We start from the raw sequence: 23,199 nt of genomic DNA, 5'->3' as shown, positions 1-23,199 counted from the left end.
CCTCTTTGCACATTATCTAAGCTCATGTGGAGAAGCTGTAGAGTTTATTTGCTTTTTTAGTTACCTCTCAAAAGTCCCTTTCTGCCAGGCTTTTCAGATGAGTGGTGTGCTACTGTTCTTTGACTTCGGCAGGTTAGTCATGTCAAAAGACATGCTGAGGGCATCTTTTTTTTTCCCCATTTATGGCCTCTTCGTTGTCCCTGATTTTTTTAATGTTAGTTCAGTGATCATCTGGTTCAAAAAGAAATGACTCTGACAGTCAGTGCCTCCAAATTTAAGGTTTGGTGCTTATTTTTCTTTCTTAGTAGTTTTTATCTTTCCTTCTCGTCCTTTATTCTTATTTCATCTGCGTGTCTGTCCACTTAAAACACAATCTCAAAACTCACTCTGCTGGCCTGCGTTGCTCATGAATTGATTTTTATTTTTAATTCTTCTAAAGGTCTAACTGAAAAGTTACCGACTTGTTTGAATAATTCGGTTTACCTGTGTGAGTGGTTCTTCTGAGGAGGGGTGTGATGTGAGAAATGGGAAGAGAGAGCTTGTGGGTGCAAGGCTCAGGGCTCAGAGCAGCCCTCAGCTTTGGGAAATGATGTGTTTAAGAATTGAGGGAGAAATAGAAGCCATTAGCATTAAATTAAGATGTGCACAGTGATGTCCACATTGGCTGTGGTGTTTTCCTTCAGTATCACAGGGCAGAGGCTGTGCCTGGCTCAGTCAGGGTTTATCTCAATTTAAACAGTGTGGTTTATATGACTGGATAAAATCCAAATGCTTAATTTTCCATCTGTTTTTAAACTTAAAATGTTGTGTTTGTGCACATGTAAACATACACGCATTTTAGTTTCTTGACTGTATAAAAGGAAACATCAACTGGAGAAAGGAGATACTTTCTGTTTGGTAGAAAAGCAGACTGAAGGTGGTGTGACAAACCAGACAGGAAATGCAGATGGAGCAGAAGGGAGGCATGGTAGGGAACTGCCAGCAGGCGAAACTACAGGCAGCTGTTGGAGGAAACCCATCTGTGCCATAATCAGCAGAAACCTGAAATCAGTGCTGCTGTCCTCGCAGGGATCCACCAGCCCCTTCCACCACGTGCCACTGAGGTGCTTTACATCCTACAGCTCATTCCAGAAAAAGATGGGTTTGATTTACAATTTATCGCTTGACTGTATGGCAGCATTGGTGCTGTCATGATCAGTGTGTGTTTAAAAAGCAGTTAAGGAACTGCGGAGGATCACTCTCTGAATGATTTTATTTTTTTTCCCCTCCCATAAATAAAAAGATACATTTTGAACAAAAAGGTTTTAATATACTGTTTTTTTTTGGAGACTATTTTGTTGTTACCCTGTTTTCCTATCCATAGTACACTAAGATGGCACTTAGGGACATGGTGTAGTGGTAGGCTTGGCAGTGCCGAGTTAACAGTTAGACTCTGATCTTAAAAGTCTTTTACAACCAAAATGATTCAGTGGTTCTGCCTGCACCAAGCAGACTTCCCAGCAGATCTTAGGACCATCTTCAAAGCTATTTCAGAATGTAGATTCCTGTCTGCACACCCATTGTGAACCTCGTTTAATTCACCCTTCACTAAATTAGAATATACCAGAGCAAAATAGTAGATAGCTAACGATGGGAAAAAGAAAATATGTATTTACACTGAAGTGGTGCAGTAAGATGACTGTTTAATCACCCCTATACAGTCACCTTTCAGCAGTCAGTCAACTGACGGATGATCTACACCTGAGATGCTTTTTGTAGCTCGGATTATTTGGTTATTTCGCTAACCATGAGTCAAATGTTCAGAATCACAGTGAAAAAGCTAAAATGGTGTATGTAGATAAATTACTATGTTCTGTTTAGCTTAAAAGACTGCTTCATACTGTTCCTCTATCAGCATTTATTAATTTAATTTAAGAAAGATGGGCCATCTAGAAATTGCTGTACTGGAAATAAAGATAGGAATGTGTGGAGGTTTTAAAAAGTTGGCAGTGCATTTTTATTTGGGATAGCTCGATGAGCATTTAAACCTTTGTGGTTCTTTCCAAAGAATTATGCTGTATTTACACTTGAAAATTGTGACTATCAATGCTGACATCTTACACTGAACAAGAGAATCACAGGCCTTTATGTTACTACATCTGGTTCCCTTCTTCCTCTGGAACATCATCCAGATGAATGCCTTTGGAGTAGATGTTTTCTGTTTCTAATGGGCAGTGTTTTCTTTTTATCTTTAGAAAAGATAAGGAATAAGACCTCAGCCTAAAACTAGATAGTTGTCAGATTAGGTTTTTTTCAGTCTTACTGGCTTTCAGCTTCTTGGTATAGGACAAACCTAATGCTGCTTTCTCTGTCAGGGATGCATTTTCATCACCTTGAACATAGCCTATGGAAATACTGACAAGTGTTGGCAAGACCTTACTAGCCTGCGATAGTAAATATTTAACTTCTATGTTCTAATTATTTTTCTTGCTCCCAAATTTATATGCTTCGTTCTTGAAGTAAACAAACAGCCCTCCAAAGTTGTACTTGTCCACTGATGTACTGTAACTGTGTTTTTACGAGGCAAGTAAAACATAAATCATTTCTAAGTTGAAATTGGTCTCTGTGGGAAAAGGGGAACGAGTAGGTCTGGTTACAAACAGTTGACAAATTTAACATGCAATTTATTAAGCTGTCCTGTTTGCACAGTAAGCATAGAAATGTATCATCATGCTAACACATTTTGTGGTGGCATTTTTTAAATTAGAAACTTCATGTTTTGAAATCTTGGGTAATATTGGAATTCTGTTTTCTGAAAATGTAGTTGTTTTGAATGTAAGTAGGGAAGAGGATGTTTTAGCCTAGTCTTTCTGGAATATGGATTTACATGTTTGTGATGGTATATGCTGCCTACAGACTCGATGTGCATGTTACGGGTTTGGGATTTTTCAGTTCTTGGACGATTGGTTGTTATTTGGGGTATTTTTATGAACAATCTCTTGCTTTGCTGATGTGCTTACTGTGGAAAAATTGGAACTTTTTGATTGTATTTTTACTACCAAAATACATGTATTATGTAAAAGTATATTTGGGCAGTAGAGCCAAATTGTTGGTTTGTCTCATTAGTACTGAAGTTACTTGCAGTTTTATTTTTTTTGTTTGTTTGTTTGTTGGTTTGGTTTGGTTTTTCCTCAGCTTTTGTTGTTTCAGACAGAACCTATTGATACTCTGGACTTTCGAGTTTCCCCAAGTCCAGATATTATTGGGATTCAGAATTCCCACAGTTCAAAATTAAGCCCACCATTATATTAGTTCCAAAATGTAAGATCAGTTTGTTTCTAGTCCTGTATCTCCTTGAATGGCTTACATCCTCCTCTTTTCTTAGTGGACTTCTTCCCAGGGGCCTGTAAGGGCTATTAACATCTCACTGAAAAGGAATTTTGAGCCTGACTTCATCTCTGCAGCTGCCCGTTTTCTCTAAAAGTTTTTGTGGCGTGGTGCAGGACCTGTCTCTTGAAAGGAATAGAGAGAAAGATCTCAGTTTACCTTTAAGGGTTTTTTGTCTTCCTCTAGAGCCTCTGCTTTTTCAGATGCAGTCAAGCTCTCAGAGAGCTCTGTCAAATCTGCTGAAGGCTGTGGCTATTGGAAGGAGAGACCGCTGTGAAGGTGCTGCTGGATTTTCATCAAAGATACATGTGTTGGTGGGATGCAAGAGTATGGAGAAGTAGAGAAGAGGAGCAAGGGAAGGAGCAGTTCAGGAACTCCCATCTAAAATAAATGCATGTCCCCCAGAAAGGCCTTAAGACGATGTTTAAGTGCCATGTTTATGTGATTTACACGTTACTTCATTTCTGTTCCTTGGAAGAGCTTGTGAAGGAATAATCATATGTGAATGACACAGTAAAAAACAGTTCTGCTAACCTTAATCTGCCTCTTTAATGACTGCAGGCACTCTGCTTGGGTTGTTGCAGAGATAAAATAGGTGAAAAAAACCCTAGTTTCTCTCCCTTCCAATACCTAATAGGTCTGACAAAAAAGCTGGGGAAGGAATTTTTATAAGAGCAAGCAGTGATAGGACAAGGGGGTCCTGACAATGGCTTTAAACTGACAGAGGGGAGATTTAGACTAGATGTTAGGAAGAAGTTCTTTACTGTGAGGATGGTGAGGCACTGGCAGAGGTTGCCCAGAGAAGCTGTGGCTGCCCCATCCCTGGCAGTGTTCAAGGCCAGGTTGGACGGGGCTTGGAACAGCCTGGTCTAGTGGAAGGTGTCCCTGCCTGTGGCAGAGGATTTGGAACTGGATGGTTTCTGATTCTGTGATCTTGAAAAGGTCCCTTCCAAACCATTCTGTGATTCTGTGATAGCTTCTGCTCAAATTCTTGCAGCAGAGCTCTTGCTGGTTAGTGCAACACATTGTGGGTTTAGGTATTTTGACTCTTCAACAGTTACAAGTCAGATTAAAATTTAGCCATGTGTTTACTGTGGTGTTATTATTTCATGCCAGCTAATGCATTTGTGCTCAAATACTGCAGTCTGAACCTGAAATCAGTGAATGCGCTTTCCAAAAGCAAAGTGTCCTCAGTAGTTCTTACTGCTTTTTTCCCATACATTCAGTGTTTTATCAGTCTCTCTCTGCTTTTACAGTCCTTTCAGTCAGGGCTTAAGTGAATACTGTAAGCAGTGTTTTCTCCTTGATACAGTGGCATGTGGTTTGATCAGCCAGTGCACAGCTTTTATAACTTTTTGGCTTGCTGTGAAAAACAGTGTCTCTCTATGAAATTGTTTTTTCTCAGTAACAGCACTCATGTCGAAATAACTTCTCTTAAAGCCAGGGAGTGTGCAAGTACCCCTGGGGCCTTTCTGTGATGCTGCAGGCAGTATCATTTCAAATGGGAGCTGATTTCTAAATCCTCCAGGAAGAGCTGTCTCAACCAGGAGATGTTCAGCTTTGTTGTCAGGTTTGCTCCTTAGAAGCAAAATTGACTCCAGCACTTAAGTTTTTGTTCACTGTATGAAGCTGAAATTCTCTGCCAGTGTTGGAAGAGGACTGTGTGCTCCTCTGCTTGTCCTCACCCTTTGATGGATACCCACATGCTCTTGAGAAAGCTGAGGAAAGTGTGAAGTTAGTTACAAGTGAAGTAATTTTCTTTGTGGCAGTGATGCCTGTTTTCAAAATGAGCTACCCTTGTGAGGGGAGGAGGATGGCTGCAATCTGTTGTAGTAAATGGGAGTTGCCCATCTTCTCGTAAAGGGGAGCGCAGCTTCCCTTTCTCATCTTACAGCTCCTGTTCTTGTCATTTCTGTAGAACATCATTAAGGGTTCATTGTGGGTGAAATATAATTTCATCTTATTTCCTAGGTAGCTAGCTAATGCTTTTGCTGTAGTAGTGCTTGTGTAAGAGATACATGGCAGGACCTTACCTCAACACTTCCTGGTTTTCCATTGTTTTGTGAATTAAACTCTCATGCTCAGGAAGAACAAGAAATGCACTGACTATTGTTGAAAACCCACAGTCTTAAGTAAGTGTTTTCAAGCAGTGCTTTTGGTTTTCTTGATTTTGTTTTTTTTAGTTGCTGTTTTTTCAGTAGTACAGGACCTTGTATACATGTCAGCTGTGTGACAGTTACAGAAGCAGAGAGATACTCATGTTTGAGGTGTAGAAGACTAAGTGATAGAGGACTGTATAAAACTATAACAAAACTGAACAGCTAGATTAGAAGCAAGATATGTATTATCTTCTCGCTTAGTGTACAACAACTTTATTAATGTGTTTCTTCTTCACCCGTGCTTCTTAAGGAAGGATGCCAGTGCAGAATTAAGCACTAGATAATCTGTGTTGTTGCCTGAGAAGGCATCTCTCCCTGGGTATCACACAGGAACCCCCACGATTGGTAGTTTCTCTTTACCACTACTGTGTAATACCTTAATTATTATCTCCAATACAGTCAATGCCAGGGTATGTTTTCACATTTTCAGTGTGTGTGTCCCTTCCTGCTCCCCTGTGACATTTGAATTCCCATCATTGGTACGTGTGGTCCTGGTCTGTGCTCCCCTGTCTATGAGCAGTACATTGGTAGACTTCTCCATCAAAGTCATCGTCTCTGCTTCTAGGACTTTGAAGATGTACAGCAGCAGCCCCTTCTAGTGGTCCCCTCCATGGATCTTCACTTTTTCTCCCTACCTGTTGGCCACCCTGGCTCCTCTTCTCTTCTCACGTGGAGGTGTGGGGGACAAAGCACAGTGCTGTGCTCCCTGTTCTTTCAGGCCTTGGCACAGGTGGAACAGTGAGCAGTTCCTTGCAGTGGCTCCAGCTCCTGGGCAGCTTTGCAGCAGGCAGGGGAGGAAGCTGGCCAGACACCTTACTTCCTTGTTGATCTTGTTTTTGCACCATTTACAAAAGCCTGCAGGGCTGCAAATTGAGTGCCCCCAAGGTGTATTGCTATGAAATTTTTAGTTACTTAATGTGGAGGAAGCTCTCAGAAACCATCAGTGTTTGTGGGCTCACCTGTTATCTCTGGAGAGAGAAGTGCCTGTATTTCAGAGGATCAGAGTTTCTCCCAGAGATGTTATTGTCTTCCCCCAAGAAACTACCGATCCATTTGTCTTGTGTTTGAAACCATGCACAGAATGGCAATGTAAGAAAGATTACTTTTTTGAGGTGATTAACATATAATTTGTATGGGGAGAGTAGGGAATTTCCCTGGACTGTATTACTTGTGAATCTTTTGGCAGTAGTCTAAGATCTAGTTAGCACTTTCCTGATTGAGAGGCTGCCAGGGAAAACTGGGTATATCGACTAACTGTTGAGTGAGTAGCTTTTTTACCCTTTTTTTTAAGGTGGGGTTGTTTGGTTCCAAGAGATTTTTAGTAGAAAAACAGTCATGCTGGACCAGGACTAGTTCATTGTGGCCTTTTAGCTTTTGCAGACACATGCTGAGGTTGCCTGTTTCAGGTGTCTGGTCTAGCTTAGCTTCGGAAACAAAAGCTGTGATTAATCTCTGTGAAGTGAGATAAGAGGTGTTACCCTGCCTTGCATTAGAGGGAGGTGGAAGTCAGCTTTTATCACAGTGCTTTTCCTGGTCTTGACACTCCTGATTTTTTTACTTCTGTGTTTCCTTAGGTCTCCCTCTCTGTTGTATCTTCACATCTCTCTTTCTCATGCCTCAAGACAGTGTTTCATGTTCTAGTTAGTGTTCTGGTTCTTGGGCATTTCAAAGAGTTCTTCGTGCCCTTCTCCCATGTCATGGCCATGGCTTTTTATTGCCACAGGTTTTAACAGCACATTGATTGTTTCCTGCCAGACTGGTTAGTTCTAATCCTGGTGTCCTTGCTTATTAAGACTTTTTCCTCAGGTGGGTCCATGCTCCTTCTCTGTTCACAGAATCACAGAATCACAGAATCCCAAGGGTTGGAAGGGACCTAAAAAGATCATCTAGTCCAACCCCCCTGCAAGAGCAGGGTAACCTACAGTACATCACACAGGAACTTGTCCAGGCGGGCCTTGAATATCTCCAGTGTAGGAGACTCCACAACCCCCCTGGGCAGCCTGTTCCAGTGCTCTGTCACTCTTACAGTAAAGAAGTTCTTCCTGATGTTAACGTGGAACTTCCTATGCTCCAGTTTACACCCATTGCCCCTTGTCCTATCACTGGATATCACTGAAAAAAGCCTAGCTCCATCATCCTGACACCTACCCTTCACATATTTGTAAACATTGATGAGGTCACCCCTCAGTCTCCTCTTCTCCAAGCTAAAGAGACCCAGCTCCCTCAGCCTCTCCTCATAAGGGAGATGTTCCACTCCCTTAATCATCTTTGTGGCTCTGCGCTGGACTCCTTCAAGCAATTCCCTGTCCTTCTTGAACAGAGGGGCCCAGAACTGGACGCAATATTCCAGATGCGGCCTCACCAAGGCTGAGTAGAGGGGGAGGAGAACCTCTCTTGACCTACTAACCACTCCCTTTCTAATGCACCCTAAGATGCCATTTGCCTTCTTGGCCACAAGAGCACATTGCTGGCTCATGGTCATCCTCCTATCCACCAGGACCCCCAGGTCCCTTTCCCCTTCACTACTTTCCAGCAGGTCAACCCCCAACCTGTACTGGTACATGGGGTTGTTCTTCCCCAGATGCAAGACTCTACACTTGCCCTTGTTAAATTTCATCAAGTTTCTCCCCGCCCAACTCTCCAGCCTGTCCAGGTCTTGCTGAATGGCAGCACAGTCCTCTGGTGTGTCAGCCACTCCTCCCAGTTTTGTGTCATCAGCAAACTTGCTGAGGGTGCACTCAGTTCCCTCATCCAGGTCATTGATGAAAATATTAAACAGCACCGGTCCCAGCACCGACCCCTGAGGAACTCCACTAGTCACAGACCTCCAGCTAGATTCTGCGCCATTGACCACAACTCTCTGCCTTCTTCCTTTCAACCAGTTCTCGATCCACCTCACTACTTGATCGTCAAGCCCACACTTCCTCAGCTTATCTATGAGGATGCTGTGGGAGACAGTATCAAATGCCTTACTGAAATCAAGAAAAACCACATCTACCGCTCTACCATCATCCCTCCACCTAGTCACTTCCTCATAGAAGGCTATAAGGTTGGTCATACATGACTTCCCCCTCATAAAACCATGTTGGCTGTTCTTAATGACCCCCTCATCCTTGATATGCCTAGTGATGGAGTCAAGAATAAGTTGTTCCATCATCTTTCCAGGGATGGAGGTAAGGCTGACCGGTCTATAATTACCCGGGTCCTCCTTCTTGCCCTTCTTATAGATTGGTGTGACCTTTGCCATCCGCCAATCCTCAGGCACCTCGCCCATTTCCCACGACTTACCAAAAATGATGGAAAGTGGCCTAGCAATGACCTCCGCCAGCTCCCTCAGCACCCGTGGGTGCATTCCATCCGGACCCATCGATTTACAGATGTCCAGTTTGCATAGCTGATCCCTAACCCAATCCTCATCTACCAAAGCAAACTCCTCCTTTGTCCTGACTCCTTCTGGGGCTATAGAAATCCGGGGCCCTCGGGGAGAGTCTGCAGGAGTAAAGACAGAGGCAAAGAAGGCATTCAGCACCTCTGCCTTCTTTATATCCTCTGTCTCCAGGGTACCCACTTCGTTCAGCAGTGGGCCTATATTGCCTCTTGTTTTAGTTTTATTTGCTATGTATTTGAAGAAGCCCTTTCTATTGTCTTTAACCCGACTAGCAAGATTGAGTTCCAAGGAGGCCTTAGCTGTCCTAATTGCCTCCCTACATCCTCTAACAACTGTCCTATATTCCTCCCAAGCGGCCAGCCCCTCCTTCCATAATCCATAGATTCTCCTTTTCCACTTGAGTTTGCCCAGCAGCTCCTTGTTTAACCACGCCGGTCTCCTAGATCCCTTACTTGACTTCCTACTCATTGGGACGCTCCGATCCTGAGCTTGGAAGAAGCGGTCCTTGAATGCTAACCAACTATCTTGAGCCCCTTTACCGCCTAGTACCCTTTCCCATGAGACTTCCCTTAGCAGTTGACTGAAGAGGCCAAAGTTGGCCCTTCGGAAATCCAGAACTGTGGCTTTGCTAGGTATTCTATTCCTCCCACACAGGATCCTAAACTCCACCATCTCATGGTCACTGCAGCCAAGGCTGCCATTGACCGTCACCACTTCGACCAAACCCTCCTTGTTGGCGAGCACTAAATCTAGCAGCGCTGCTCCCCTAGTTGGTACGTCCACCATTTGCATTAAGAAATTATCATCAATGCACTCGAGGAACCTCCTAGACTGTGAATGACTGGCTGTGTGAGTCTTCCAGCAAATATCGGAGTAATTAAAGTCCCCCACGACGACTAAGGCATGTAGTTGCGAGGCTACTTCCAGTTGCCTGTAGAAAGCCTCATCAACTCCTTCGTGCTGATCAGGAGGTCTGTAATAGACCCCCACAACTGTATCACCCGTGCCAGTCAGCCCCTTGATTCGTACCCACAGACATTCCACTTGCTCCTCATCCGACCCCGGACAGAACTCAATACATTCTAGTTGCTCTCTCACGTAAAGAGCAACTCCACCACCTCGCTTTGCTGACCTATCTTTCCTAAAAAGGACATAGCCATCCATGACCACATTCCAGTCATGTGAACTGTCCCACCATGTCTCTGTAATCGCCACTAGATCATAACCTTTAGCCCGCACACAGACTTCTAACTCCTCCTGTTTATTCCCCATGCTGCGTGCATTGGTGTACAGGCATTTCAGGGAGCCAGTCCTAGTACCCTTTTTCCCCTGCGGGACAGGGTCTAAAGAGCTATCCTTTCCCACAAGTGAAACAAGAGATTGATAGTCCTCCTATTCACAGTCACAGTCACCCAGTACTCATTTGTAGGGTTAGTAACATAACTGTATGTTACTCATTCTCTGGATGAGTAACTGGAGAGTTATCCACAGCGATTGTTCTCACTGCATCATTGGCAGAAACCTGCTTTGGCTCGAAACGTCTTCTGCGCCATAAAGGCTAAATACGTAGTTTTTAATTGAATAGAGATGCCAACTTTGCAGGAATAGGAATTGCCATCTTAACTACGTAGCAAAACTTGTGGGAAATTACTGGAAGCATGTGAATTTGTAGCACTACAGTACAGATTTACTCTGCTTTTGCTATGATTCATCCTTCTGTACAGCTCTGAATTAAAAAGTACTAATTCTTTTAATCCCTTCGGACAGGTTCAGCAACAGGTTCACCCAAACCTTTCAGCAAAAGAAGATTCCCTGTATTACATTGAAGAGTTGATACTTCAGCTGCTAAACAAACTATGCATTGCTCAGCCACGGACAGTCCAAGATGTAGAGGTAAGATACCAGAAAACCAAGTGCTTGCTTGTAGAATCGCTGATGAACTCAGGAATTTTGAGCAGTGCAGCTTGAAGCTAAAGCAAGGTGAATCCAAAGAGCAGAGTTTGTTAATACTACTTTTCTAAAAGATTATATAATATTCATATTATATAAAACAAGCTTAATCGGAGACCAGTTTTTCTAGGCAGGGCTTCAAAACAGAAATTGTGGGATTTTTCTTTCAATATTACTTTTATAAATGCAGAATGCTTTGAAAGCTTTTCTCCTGCTTGAATGCACTTTGGACTTAATGTAAGGATGTTGGAATTCTTCCTAATCTTCACATAAATATACAGAAAAAGGTGAATAGTGGAACGAACAGTTACTGTTGTTAGGCCTGGATTGTGCAACTGAGGGAATAGAGTTGTATGTTCCTGGAACTTCATTGAACTCACTGAGGCTCTTGTATTATTGCAGCTGTCTGCTTTTGTGTCATCAGTTATAAAATGAGGGCTTTAATGGAGTGTGCTTCAATACACAGCATAGAGGGAGCACGTGCTTTTGTGTAGCTGTGACCCATTATAGCTTTGTAGGATATTAATTTTACATCAATCTGTATGTCCAGGATTTTCAGCCTAAACCAAAATGAAGTCCTTGTCCATATTCTATATGTGTGTCACAGAAATAAATATGTATATATGTATACATAAAATAATTGCCTGAGGGGTTTTAGCTTCTTATTAGCAGCAGTCACCCTTTATTCAGCATTGAGTTAATTCATTAGTTATTAATTTTTGGTTTATGATTAATGTCTTTTGTAATACTGATGTATAAAGATTATGGCTAAATAAAAGGAAAACTTGATAGATAGTCCCTTAATAGCACTCAGGATTTTTACGTCCTTGAGTTTGGATTTGAACTTCAGATGTGGAGCTAAGAAATTCTGTGTTCTTTCTCCAGTTCCCAGTCGACCCTTCAGCAGACAGGATGGTTTGAGATAGCACTGGCTGTTCTGTGCACCAGCTCCATAGTTTTTTGCCTCTGAGTCATGAGATGATAAAATTACCCTGTGTGTATGCATAAATTAATAATTTTCGCTGAGTATACGTATGCTTCACAGATTACTGGGTGCAACACTGCACGCAGTACAGACAGCCTTCCGAGATAATCGACAACTCTCTGAATTGTGGTTACGAATATCACAGCAAACACTAAATCCTGTGTATTGTATTTAAATATACCTGGCATTTTAAAGCTGTGAATAGTAAAACATTGTTGCACTTGGCAATAAAGTAGTTATTTAATTTAATAATACAGAGCTAGAAGGTATAATTCAGTTTTGTGTTACGTGGTGTTGGTGGGATTGTGCTGCCAGCAGACGTTCAAGGTCCATGAATTAAGGCTTTTAGCTCTGCTGGCTTTAGCTGTTCAGAGAAAACATAAAGCTGTGATCTCTAAAGTTATCATACAGATATTTACGTAACAGCCTGGAGATATCTGTTCATAATATTTTACTGAAGTATTTGCAAGATCAAGGTCTAAAATCTCAAATTATGAAGGCTTTATAAATGGAAAAAGCCCATCCAGTTGTTCCCAAAAAACACTGGGAACCAGTAAAGTCAGAGCACAGAAGGTGTGTCTTACTTGTGACATACACTGTTAAGTTGAAGGACAGCTGAATGCCGTGTTACATCCATTTTGTGGGTGATCTACTGGTAGGCTCTTTCAAGGAAAGTTCATTTTGGTGAACCAGCCCAGAGCTTTCAGCTACTGTCCGAGAGGAAAGGTCACCATGTGTTTACCTGGCACAGACAGCTGACACAGAAAGTTGAGTGTTAAATGTCCATGTGCAAATATTTAAAAGCTGCCTCTAAGAAGATCTCGGGCCTTTTACCCACATTTCAGAACGTGTAAAAATCTTGTTATCAAAGGACACATAGATAACACCATTTTTTCTCAGCTAGTTCTTCAGCTCAGCTATGAAATCTCTCCTCTAAGGGTTACCACCATCCAAGCCTCACACTGTTACAGTTTTAAGCAGGGGTCAGGTATGGCACCATACCACATGCCATGGCTGCCTGGTGATGCTGGGGAGTAAGGGCACCACAGTGGGCTGAGCAGCAGGAGGTGATCACTGCTTCTCCCCCTGAGCTAACTTAAAACCACTGTTTTTCCGAAGTCACTTAAGCAGCCATCTGAGTTCAGACTCATTATTTCAGATTTTAATTCCCAGGTCACAGGTCTGGAGAACTTCATGGAAAGCAGGACTGGGATCTTATACATGTGTAGCCTGGGGGCTGCTGAAGTGTGGGACCACTGCCCAAAGCAGTTTGTTCTGTTGTGGGGGTCATCTTGGCTGTTCCTATAGCAGCTGTTGAAATGGGAATCTGTATAAAAGAACCTGAAATTGCATATTGTTTACCATCGTAGTGGAAGATGTAAACTGTACCCACTCTGGTTGGCTGCGTAGTGAGGAAGATGCTCCTGTGTGGGCTCAAGGAGTCCAGTGTTACAGCCTACCCTTTCCATGAATCACAGTCCTTGTCCCGGTTAGAAGATCTTGCACTTGTTTCTCATTTCTGCCATAAAGTTGACCTATGTAGAGCAAGTTACACTCTCTTGTGAAATAGGAACAATACTGACTTGTGGGTTGTTTTTTTCTTCATTTAGACTGCAGACTGTTTGGTAGTTCCTGATGTTGTTTATATTTTGGGCTTCTGCTCTCAGCTGAGGTTTCTTGCTGCTCCTGTGACATAAAGATCATAGAGCAGTTGTTTTAGGACATTTGAAGGAGTTTGTGTTTACGGAAGGGAGGTTGTTTGGGATCATGGAAAAGAGTGAAGCTGAGTTGGATAAGAAGGAGAGAACAGTTAGGAAAATGTGTTGCAAACACTGAGGAGGAGAATAGTTGTCTATACTTCAGGGGAAGTAATTTGCTCTTGTGTTTTTCTAACTTCTCTATGATTACTGCAGTTAATCTAAATGCAGTCTTTATGTTTGGACAGGAGCGAGTTCAAAAGACATTTCCTCATCCAATAGACAAGTGGGCAATTGCTGATGCACAGTCTGCTATAGAGAAACGAAAAAGAAGAAACCCTCTCCTGCTACCTGTGGACAAAATACATCCTTTATTAAAGGTACTTAAACCAACAACCTGATGACAGCTGCTTCTGTCAGCTGCACACAGCTGTATTTTAGCTCTCCAGCATGACTATTTGTTTGTGTGAAATTAAGGCAGATTCTCATACTGGCTAAAAGAGTAAAGAGTCACAGTAAAACAGGATAAATATGTTGTAGTGTGTAATAAAAGTAGATCCCTAAATTCATCATGTTCTAGACAGTAGTGTGTTAATGTATTACTCTACTTTGAAACCCCAAACAAACTGAAATACCTTACTTACTTCTGTAGAACTCTTCTGACACCTTTATTTGTTTCAAAATGTTGCAGAAGCCAAAATAGAAGAAGAGAGAACAAGTAGATTGTGTTCCTTGTATACTGTCAACTTAAGATGTGTATCAGTGTCCTTTCAGTTACTGTTGAATGTCACTGATGCCCTGGTTTTAAAATAATAGCTCTGAAAAAGTGTTAACAAAAGACCAAATACAGACTTTATTGTTGGTGGGTTTTGAGGGGAAGAGTGGTCATCTTGGTTCTTAGATGTCGTGTTACTTGTAACATGTATAGAGCTCCTGGCTTACAGTGAGGATTTAATGCCACGCCATAAACATGGATTCATACCTAGCCCCTGTAGCGTTTTTGTTTTGGTTGGTTTTTTTTTATTATAAAACAGTACTCTGATTTTTAAATCGGCATTTAATCAGTTTTAAATCAGTGGGGAATCAATAGATTCAGGCTGATTTAGACATTGCTCCTTTTTGGTGTTTCGGTTTTTTTTTATTGCTTTTGCTTTTCATTCATAGCTTTAAAAATGCTTGTATCTAGTGGTGGCATTGTTGCACCAGAGTTTCAAGCTGTATTGAGAAAACACTGTTCAAGCATAAACAAAAATTAAAGCACTCCTTCAGGTCTAGTCACTGTTCTTGTATATAGTGTCTCAGTTTGTGACTTAATGAGAGGGGAAGAAACGTTGGGAGAGAAGAGTGTTAAATAAGACCTCTGCAGGCAACAACACTGGCTTTCTTCTATGAATTCTGGTGTAGAGGTGTGTCAGTATAGGCACAGGTTCTGGTTTTCATACGGTTCATCAAAATACAGTAAGAACAGGACTATTCACATGCATGACTTTATCTGTACTTATTCCCGATGGTCTTGTCACAGATAAAAGGCCACATAGTGCATGCTTTGCAGAACATGGAGCATGTATTACAAGAAGAATGTGAAATACTCATCCTGTTTTTTTTCTGTTCAGACTTTGATTATTAGAGTTTAATTATTTTATTAAATGCACGGGTGCAGACAGCTTAGTTGTTTAGCCAAATGTAAAGGATGGACTAAAATGGATTACAGCAAGTAACACATTGAACATACAGTCTGTAATTTCATGAAAGATAACTTTTTCAATTGAGAACAATTCAAAATGAAGCATATTCTTTTCTGAAGACTCCAGATCAGGGCCAGTCCTGCAATAAGCATCAATAATAGACTAAAATCTAAGTACAAGAGTGGTTCCAGTGAAGTCCCTTCGTTGAAGGAACCTTATTTTTAGGCCTGTCATTTTTTGAGGAAGTGTTATTGAATGTACTGTAGCTTTTCATCTGTCAGTGTATGGCAAAATAGCACAAGGAAATATTTGTAAGGATTTCCTTTGAGGCAGCTGCTCAAATTTCCATTTGATGACCTTTGCCCTGGCTATTACATTACAGTAAATAGTCAGCACAGACAAGATCAATTTCAGCAAAAACTTCAGTGTTAATTGTCATTCTGAATGAATTTCTGGAATAAAGAGCTTTCTTTTCTCTCTTGCTTTTGCAGGAGGTCCTAGGTTATAAGGTAGATTATCACGTCTCTCTCTATATTGTGGCTGTCTTAGAATACATCTCAGCTGACATTTTAAAGCTGGCTGGAAACTATGTTTTCAATATACGACACTTTGAGATCTCCCAGCAGGACATTAAAGTCTCAATGTGTGCTGATAAGGTAAGGAGTTGGGATTAAAATGGTAGATACTAGAGTTGTTTTGGGTTTTTTTTTTAGGAAATATATCCGAAGTAGGATAGGAGGGAAGAACTGGTCTTACTCATATCCAGAAGCTTCTCCCCTTATACATGCCACACCTGTCACAATAAAGACTGAAGCTTAAGTTAAGACGGTTAAGTTTTGGAACAGTAGTAGTACTTACAAAACAATGCAAGGACAGAAAATGTTATTGTCTTTTATGTCTCTGCTGTGTTACTGTCCTCCTGATGTTGCTTTGTCATGACAGCTCTTTCCTTCTGTGTAATATGGAAAAGACCTTTAGTTTTCATCTTTATTAAAATAAGAAACATTTTTGTTTAATTTTATCTTTATCAGGAGCGTTTTGTCAAAGGCTTATGCAAGATGCCTTGTTTTCAAAGTTGATTCTGCATGAATCGTAACTTGTTTTCTAGGTCTTACTAACTTACAAAGGGGAAAATGGCTTTGGCAAGTGATACAGCCTTCTGCTGCCAAAGTTTAAATATTACTCCCTTGTGAAAGTGATCACAGAAAGTATTGTATTAAAAACTCAAAGGATTTCTCTGAACACATTGAAATAGCTGAGCTTGAGCCAAGTGTAAAAATCAGCCTTCATGTAATCTTAATTTTTTTTTGCTAGGTTTTGATGGATATGTTTGATCAGGATGACATTGGTTTAGTTTCTCTCTGTGAAGATGAGCCCTCTTCTTCTGGGGAACTCAACTACTATGACCTAGTGAGAAATGAAATTGTAGAAGAAAGGCAATATCTGCGGGAGTTGAATCTGATAATAAAAGTATTTCGGGAAGCTTTCCTATCAAACAGAAAATTGTTCACACCTAATGTAAGTCCTTTAATAGGTTATTGATGTGTAATGCTATTAGCTCCATTAGCAGCCATAACATATCAATTTTGCATTAACTGTGTTGGATGTGAAATTAAATTTGATTTATTATATGTCAGTGCATGAGTGTTGTCTGTATATGAAATAAAATGGAGGAACTGCCATTAATAGTATGAAGAGTGCTGCTCTCAGAGTGAAGCTTAATGGACACGATTGCCTGTCAGATGCCAGCAATAGCTGAAGTCCTTTGGTCATATAGGTGATAGCTACACTTTTGCTTAACATAAAAATGAACAGTTACCTACCTGCATGTACAGTGAATGCAGATGAATGCTTGAATTGACATTGGAAGTCTACTCCAGTGCACCCCTATCTGCAGAAACTACAAGGCAGCCCTTGGCTCTGCATTCTGTAGTGTGACACTGACCATGAATGAAGTTTCCATTTGATAAATGATTGAAATATTTGCCTGAAATTCTATGTGTGGCAAATTTGGTTTTCAGGATGCTGGAGTTTAGAAAGGAAGCACAGCTCTTGTAAGAGAAGTAATCGTAAGAGATTAGTGAATCCTTCTTTTGGGACGACGGGGAAAGAGACCAGGCTAGCAGAACTTAGGTGATGTTAACACAGGTTAAGAGAGGCAGCAGGAGACATTCCCCTTACAGCTGGTGTAGAGGTTCCTCAGTAGCTGAAAGGGTATCAGAGCATTGTGCAAATGTGGGGCCAGGATTCAAATGAAAGTGATGGGAAGAGAAAGAAGGAATATTTTGGAGCTGACGAATATTCTTTTGTTATATGGGAATGGGTATGAGAAATTTTGAGATTGCTTGTTCCCACGAAGAGGTTGCCATGGTCTTGGCGCTGGCAGGAGGTCAAGCAAACTCTGCAGTGTAAGGTTGGGACAGAGAAGGCTTCTGAGAAGTTTGTGTCAGAGGGGTCAGAAGAAGAATGCAGGTCATTGGAAGGGCTGCCTAGCTGAGTGTGTTTGTGGTGTGTGGCTTCGAAAAATCCAAAGTAGAATTTGGAAGAGGAAGATGCTGATTCCTCCTCTGTGCCCAGGTAGTATTCTAAAGTAGCCCAGAAGCTGCTTTAGTTTTACCTGCACTTTAGAGGATCTGACCTTGGAGCTGCTTTAAATTGCCTCCTTCCTGTTGTGTTCTGAGAAACAAGAACCAGCAGAGGGGAAAATAAAAGCTGTGAATTATGGCTGAAAAGGTCAGGCATTTCTGTCCAAAGCATTGAATAGCATGTACCACGACTGGTGCTGCTCTGCTCTGGCTTGGGAAGGATGGTTCGCTTTCTTTCACTTGGATAGAATTGTGCAAAGCTGGATGGGCCCGGGCAAGCCTGCAGGCCTGGCAAGACCAAGTAATTTAACTTTTTCCTAGCTTTTTGTTGGCTCCTCTCCACTTTACCTCTTGGTTCAGACGTCAAAAAATGCTCCAGTATTTACATAAGCAAAATAAATAATTCTAAACACTACAACACATTTTATGTTTGCAGGATATTGATGTGATATTTAGCAACATTTCAGATATTCATGAGTTGACAGTGAAGCTTTTGGGATTGATTGAGGATACTGTTGAAATGACTGATGAAAGTAGCCCTCATCCTCTGGCTGGCAGCTGCTTTGAGGATCTTGCAGAGGTACGGTGGTTTGGTGGTGGTTCTTTGTTTTTAATCACCAATTGTTTTATTTTCTCACTAAACTTTTGGTCATGACTGAGATCTCTGATAAATCTGCAGTTGTAAAATGTCCTTTTAATAAGCTCTGAACAGAGGTTTTCCCTACCCATTCTTTAGTAGGTAAGCTATAGTGTTTTCTGCCTGTCACAGAAACAATACCAAGCAGGTAAGCACAAAACTAAAATCTTATTTTAGAGTGGGAATTAATTGCTGCCATCCTGTAGGGATGGATGTGGATTTGAAAAGTAACTACGTGGGATTGCTTACTGAAAGAAAGTAGGCGTGCCTAATTTGTAGGCATTGGTGTCAGGAGCAGGGCTACCCCAGAATCATAGCAGTTGGATGTAGATCTACAAGATGAGTGGCTTGCATTATTCTGGACAGTGAGCTGAGTCAAACAAAATGTGGTTTTAATTCAGGCACATACATCGTTGTACATCTGGAATGGGAAATATCTCTGCAAAGCAGTGGCTCTAGGAAAGAATGAAGTATCAAAACAGATGTGCAGCTGAACAGAAGCTTATGGTTCAGTAGTGCAGCAAAATTGCTATTGATACCCATTGACCTGTGAAATAGATACTAAAGAGAAGAAATAAGGGAAGACACTGCACATGGATTTGGTGTGGCTCATGCTGAAACATTATTAACAATTATTTTGTCAGTTTTGTTGGGCTTTTTTAATATTTTTTTTCTAATTTATTTTGATGGCCATTGAAATACTGGAAGGGCTACAGAAGAGAGTCACAAAACTAAAGTTTTGAGGAAGTATGTCTCTCTGTTTAATCAAATCAGGATAGGTATGTATGTATTTTCATGTCCCGAAAATAGAGTACCAAATTACTCTTTAATGCAGCAGAGAGGTGCGCAGCAAAAAAGCTGTTTCTGAAAGATGAGAGGACAGTTCAGTTTAGAAATACACCTCAACTTTTTAACTGTCAGGGGAGCTACCTGGGAACAAATTACTGAGCTGGATGTGGAGATCTGCTGTCTCTGAACATGTTTGAATGGAGTCTACTTCTTTTTGGGGGGTCTATTGACCACAGGTTTTTTGTACCAAAATGTACAGGTAATCATTGACTATTTCAGAGGAAGTCAAATGACGTGGTGCGGCCTGAGAGAGAATCTCTCAGATGAACTACATGGTGAATGTGAAGTTTATGGGTTTTATCTTAAAATTACGATATTTATAAAGACAATGACAACCGATAAAACTTCCATTTCACTTTTACATTTAATTTTGTTTTTTTAAATCTGAGGACTGCATGAACACACCGTTTGGAAAATGATTACATTTTTGTGGGTGTGAAGAACATGGATGCTACAGCCCATGTGCTGCGCACTTATGAATATACCATAAAGTTTTTGTGGCGCTACTTCAGTAAAGTACTCATGACATATCAGTAGGAAAGTTCAGTTGCCTAGATCTTAGCTCTTAAGTTATTAAGGCATAATTGCTTATATATTGGTATGGAGAAGCAGTTGAACAATGAATTTAAGTAGCTTATATTAAAGTTGAAAAAAGACTTAAAATTTGGAATGGAACAGCACTATCCTGGAAAACATGCATATCTCAGTTTATTGAAAAAGCTACTTTTAGGTATCCTGTGCTTCAAGGGAAACAAATCTTTTTCAGTGAGTAAAAAAAATCTCACCTGATTTTCATTCACTGAAAAACTTATTAGGAAATGAAGAACAGATTATTCAAGCCTTTTTATATAGATAGTAAGTTTTACTATAATAATTCAGTTAATATGGAGCAAGACCTACTTAATAACTAGGCTGTTCATTTGATCATCTCACATGCTGGGGTCATCCTTCTGTGTGTATTTGCAAGAGGGATCATTAAAGGGTGATAGGAAAGTGAAGTGTTTATTTGTTCTGCCTATCTTACTGCCAGGCTTGTTCTCTTAGTGTTTCCATTATAAAGGTCCTTCAGCTTATTTGGAAGGATAATTAAAAACAAACAACCCTTGCAAACTGGAGTGTTGTGCTTTGTTTTTCTGTACCAGTTCTCTGGAAGGTTTAAACATAAATACTGAGCTGTTCTTGAGATAAGGAAGTACAGGGAAAATAAGATTTTTTCTGGTGTGGAGGAAATTAAAACACTTGATGCCTGACACATAGGAGTGGGAAATGAATATTTTTTCATATGCTGGAAAAACATTTCTTTGGTGGTAACTTTTGCAATTCTAACCACTACAACATGTTTTAATGATTGCCTGAGGTAGTCTCTTTAGTGATGTTCAGGTAGTGCCGAGGGAGCCTCAGAACCGAGGGCAGAGGGGCTTTGTACCTACTTTGAAGTGGTTTTCAGAAGGCAGCTAGTAAAACAAGGTTATTATCACTACATTATAAATTTGTTATGCTGGTATTTGTGTTTCCACAGAAGTTTTAGGTTTCCAAAAGCAAAGCAAAAAAGGTTGGAAATCAGTGCTCTACAGGGAAAGGGGCTGATGAAGCCTACAAACACCAGTCCACGACTATGTGCTGCATTAAGATAACTTACAGGGGTGTCAGTTAACATCTCCATATTTCAATAACTTTTGCAACCTTGCAAGTATAACCCTCCCCCCTTTATTTATTTATTTATTTATTTTAATTAGCCTCCTTGGGAAGATAACTCGAGGTTTGTTTCAAACTTATGCTCAAAAATCAAACAAAACAACTTGAAATCCTGATTAAAGTCTGAGTCGAAGAAACTGAAAACACTTCCAAAATGCAGTAAAAAGTTTAAAAAGGCAGCACAGAGCAAATATGTAGGACGTATAGTGACAGGACAAGGGGGAATGGCTTTAGGATGACAGAGGGTAGACTAAGGTTAGATATTAGGAAGAAGTTCTTCCCTGTGAGGGTGGTGAGGCCCTGGCCCAGGTTGCCCAGGGAAGCTGTGGCTGCCCCATCCCTGGCAGTGTTCAAGGCCAGGCTGGACGGGGTTTGGAGCAAACGGGTCTAGTGGAAGGTGTCCCTGCCTGTGGCAGGGGTTTGGAACTGGATGGTCCTGAAGTTTCTTTCCCAGGAACAATTCTGTGTGTTGGTCTGGCACCCCCAGGAGGTTTGCATGCAAATACCAGGTTACATTTTTGAGCAGTAGTTCCAGCCCCACTCTTGTGTTCTGTGGTGCAGAGGACCTTGTGGATCAGCTGCAACCATCTGTCTATTCCTGCTTCCTACCTCTGGATGCAGCTGAACCCACACTCCATGGCTGACTTTTTGCTTCTGCAGATGTTTATATTAATTTCTTCTTGGTTAGTATGGCAAAGAGGAACTGTATATGTAGTGTTATAGTCCCCTGTTATTAATTGGATGTTGTAAAATATGACCCCTGTACTGCATGCCTGCAGGTAGTGGGCAGTCATGGAGTAAACAAACAGGCCGCAGAATGGTTTCAGATTCAGCTAAAGAAAACCAGACTGTTCAGTTAGAAAGTGTTTAATCATTTTTCTTCAGTTGCTGAAGTGCCAAACCTTCTCCCCTTCCTTTCATCCTCCTCCCAGATACGATCTAATGTGAATGGACAGCGGTGATTAGAACTTGATGAGGAGATGATTACAATTTGCATGTGAAAAGAGAGTGCATTCCATGCCTCTTCTCCCCACAAAGAGTTTAATTGCAGCTGCCCCATGTGTAAGGTGGAAAATCCCCAGACCCTCTGCAAATGGAAGACTTGAGACGTTACTGAATATTCAGATGAGCCGCTGTGGCATTTGGTACTCCCAAATTTTGTAGCCTGTATTCTGACAAGCACTTTGCCATTAAGGTGAAAAGAGGTATGTGCTTATTCTGGGCATCGTGCCATCAGCACTGAATAACCCGGTGATTCATGAGTGATTCAGCCCAGTGAATCTGCAGAGTTGAGAACAGCCTGACAGGCTTTGGAGCCCGTGATCTATGAGCAGTCATAAATTATTCCTGCAGAGATTCATGTAGTTAGGTTTTCATCCCATCCTGCTGTAGTTGGTATTACAGAGTCACAGCCAGATACTCCATCCAGTCATAATTTTTGCAGCTGAAAGCTCTGGTGTCATCAGAGGACTTTCCTCTGAGGCTGCTTTGTCCCAGAGCAAGGTATTTTTCCCAGCCTTCCAACATGGCCAGAAAAGTGTGTAGCAGTCCAGTGCTTGTGACTGACCATTCTTGTGTGATATACCCTGAAATGGTGGTGATACAACAATGCCTCCATGTGATAGGCTCCAGAGTTCATCTTTATCATAGAATTAGATAATCCTAGAATGGTTTGGGTTGGAAATTTTTGAATTCTTCAAGTTCATCTAGTTCCAATGCTCTGCCATGGGCAGGGACACCTTCCACCAGACCAGGTTGCTCCAAGCCCTGTCCAGCCTGGCTTTGAACACTGCCAGGGATGGGGCAGCCACAGCTTCTCTGGGCACCCTGTGCCAGTGCCTCAGCGCCCTCACAGCAAAGAACTTCTTCCTAATATCTATTGTAAACCTACCTACTGTCACTTTAAAGCCATTCCCCCCTGCTGTATCCCTACCCTTATTGAAAGTCACTCTCCAGCTTTCTTGTCAGCCCTTTTAGGCACTGTAAGCTACTATAAGGTCTTCCTGGGGCCTTCTCCAGGCTGAACAACCCCAGCTCTCCCAGCCTGTTTTCATAGCAGAGATGCTCCATCCTTCTGAGCATCTTCATGGCCTCCTCTGGAATCACTCCAACAGGTCCATGTATGTCTCATGTTGGGGGCCCTGCACTTCTTTCTGAAATGTCATTCTTCATTGTCAGAGGAGGTAAATTGCCAATCAGTGTG

General features: G+C 41.4%; 1 protein-coding gene across 1 annotated transcript in view; it reads left to right on the top strand.

The window, feature by feature from the left end:
- The window catches only part of SOS2 (SOS Ras/Rho guanine nucleotide exchange factor 2), a 61,925-nt gene that overhangs the window by 6,816 nt on the left and 31,910 nt on the right, over positions 1-23,199 (top strand). The window contains exons 2-6 of the mRNA XM_065683549.1: positions 10,681-10,806; positions 13,794-13,925; positions 15,722-15,886; positions 16,545-16,748; positions 18,252-18,395. Coding sequence (XP_065539621.1) covers positions 10,681-10,806; positions 13,794-13,925; positions 15,722-15,886; positions 16,545-16,748; positions 18,252-18,395 — 771 coding nt within the window. The remainder of the gene's footprint in view (positions 1-10,680; positions 10,807-13,793; positions 13,926-15,721; positions 15,887-16,544; positions 16,749-18,251; positions 18,396-23,199) is intronic.

Source organism: Lathamus discolor, chromosome 6 (assembly GCF_037157495.1).
Source record: "Lathamus discolor isolate bLatDis1 chromosome 6, bLatDis1.hap1, whole genome shotgun sequence".
Lineage (NCBI taxonomy): Eukaryota > Metazoa > Chordata > Aves > Psittaciformes > Psittacidae > Lathamus > Lathamus discolor.
The sequence above is the reverse complement of the archived record's forward strand: the minus strand, read 5'-3'. Positions and strand labels throughout refer to the sequence as shown.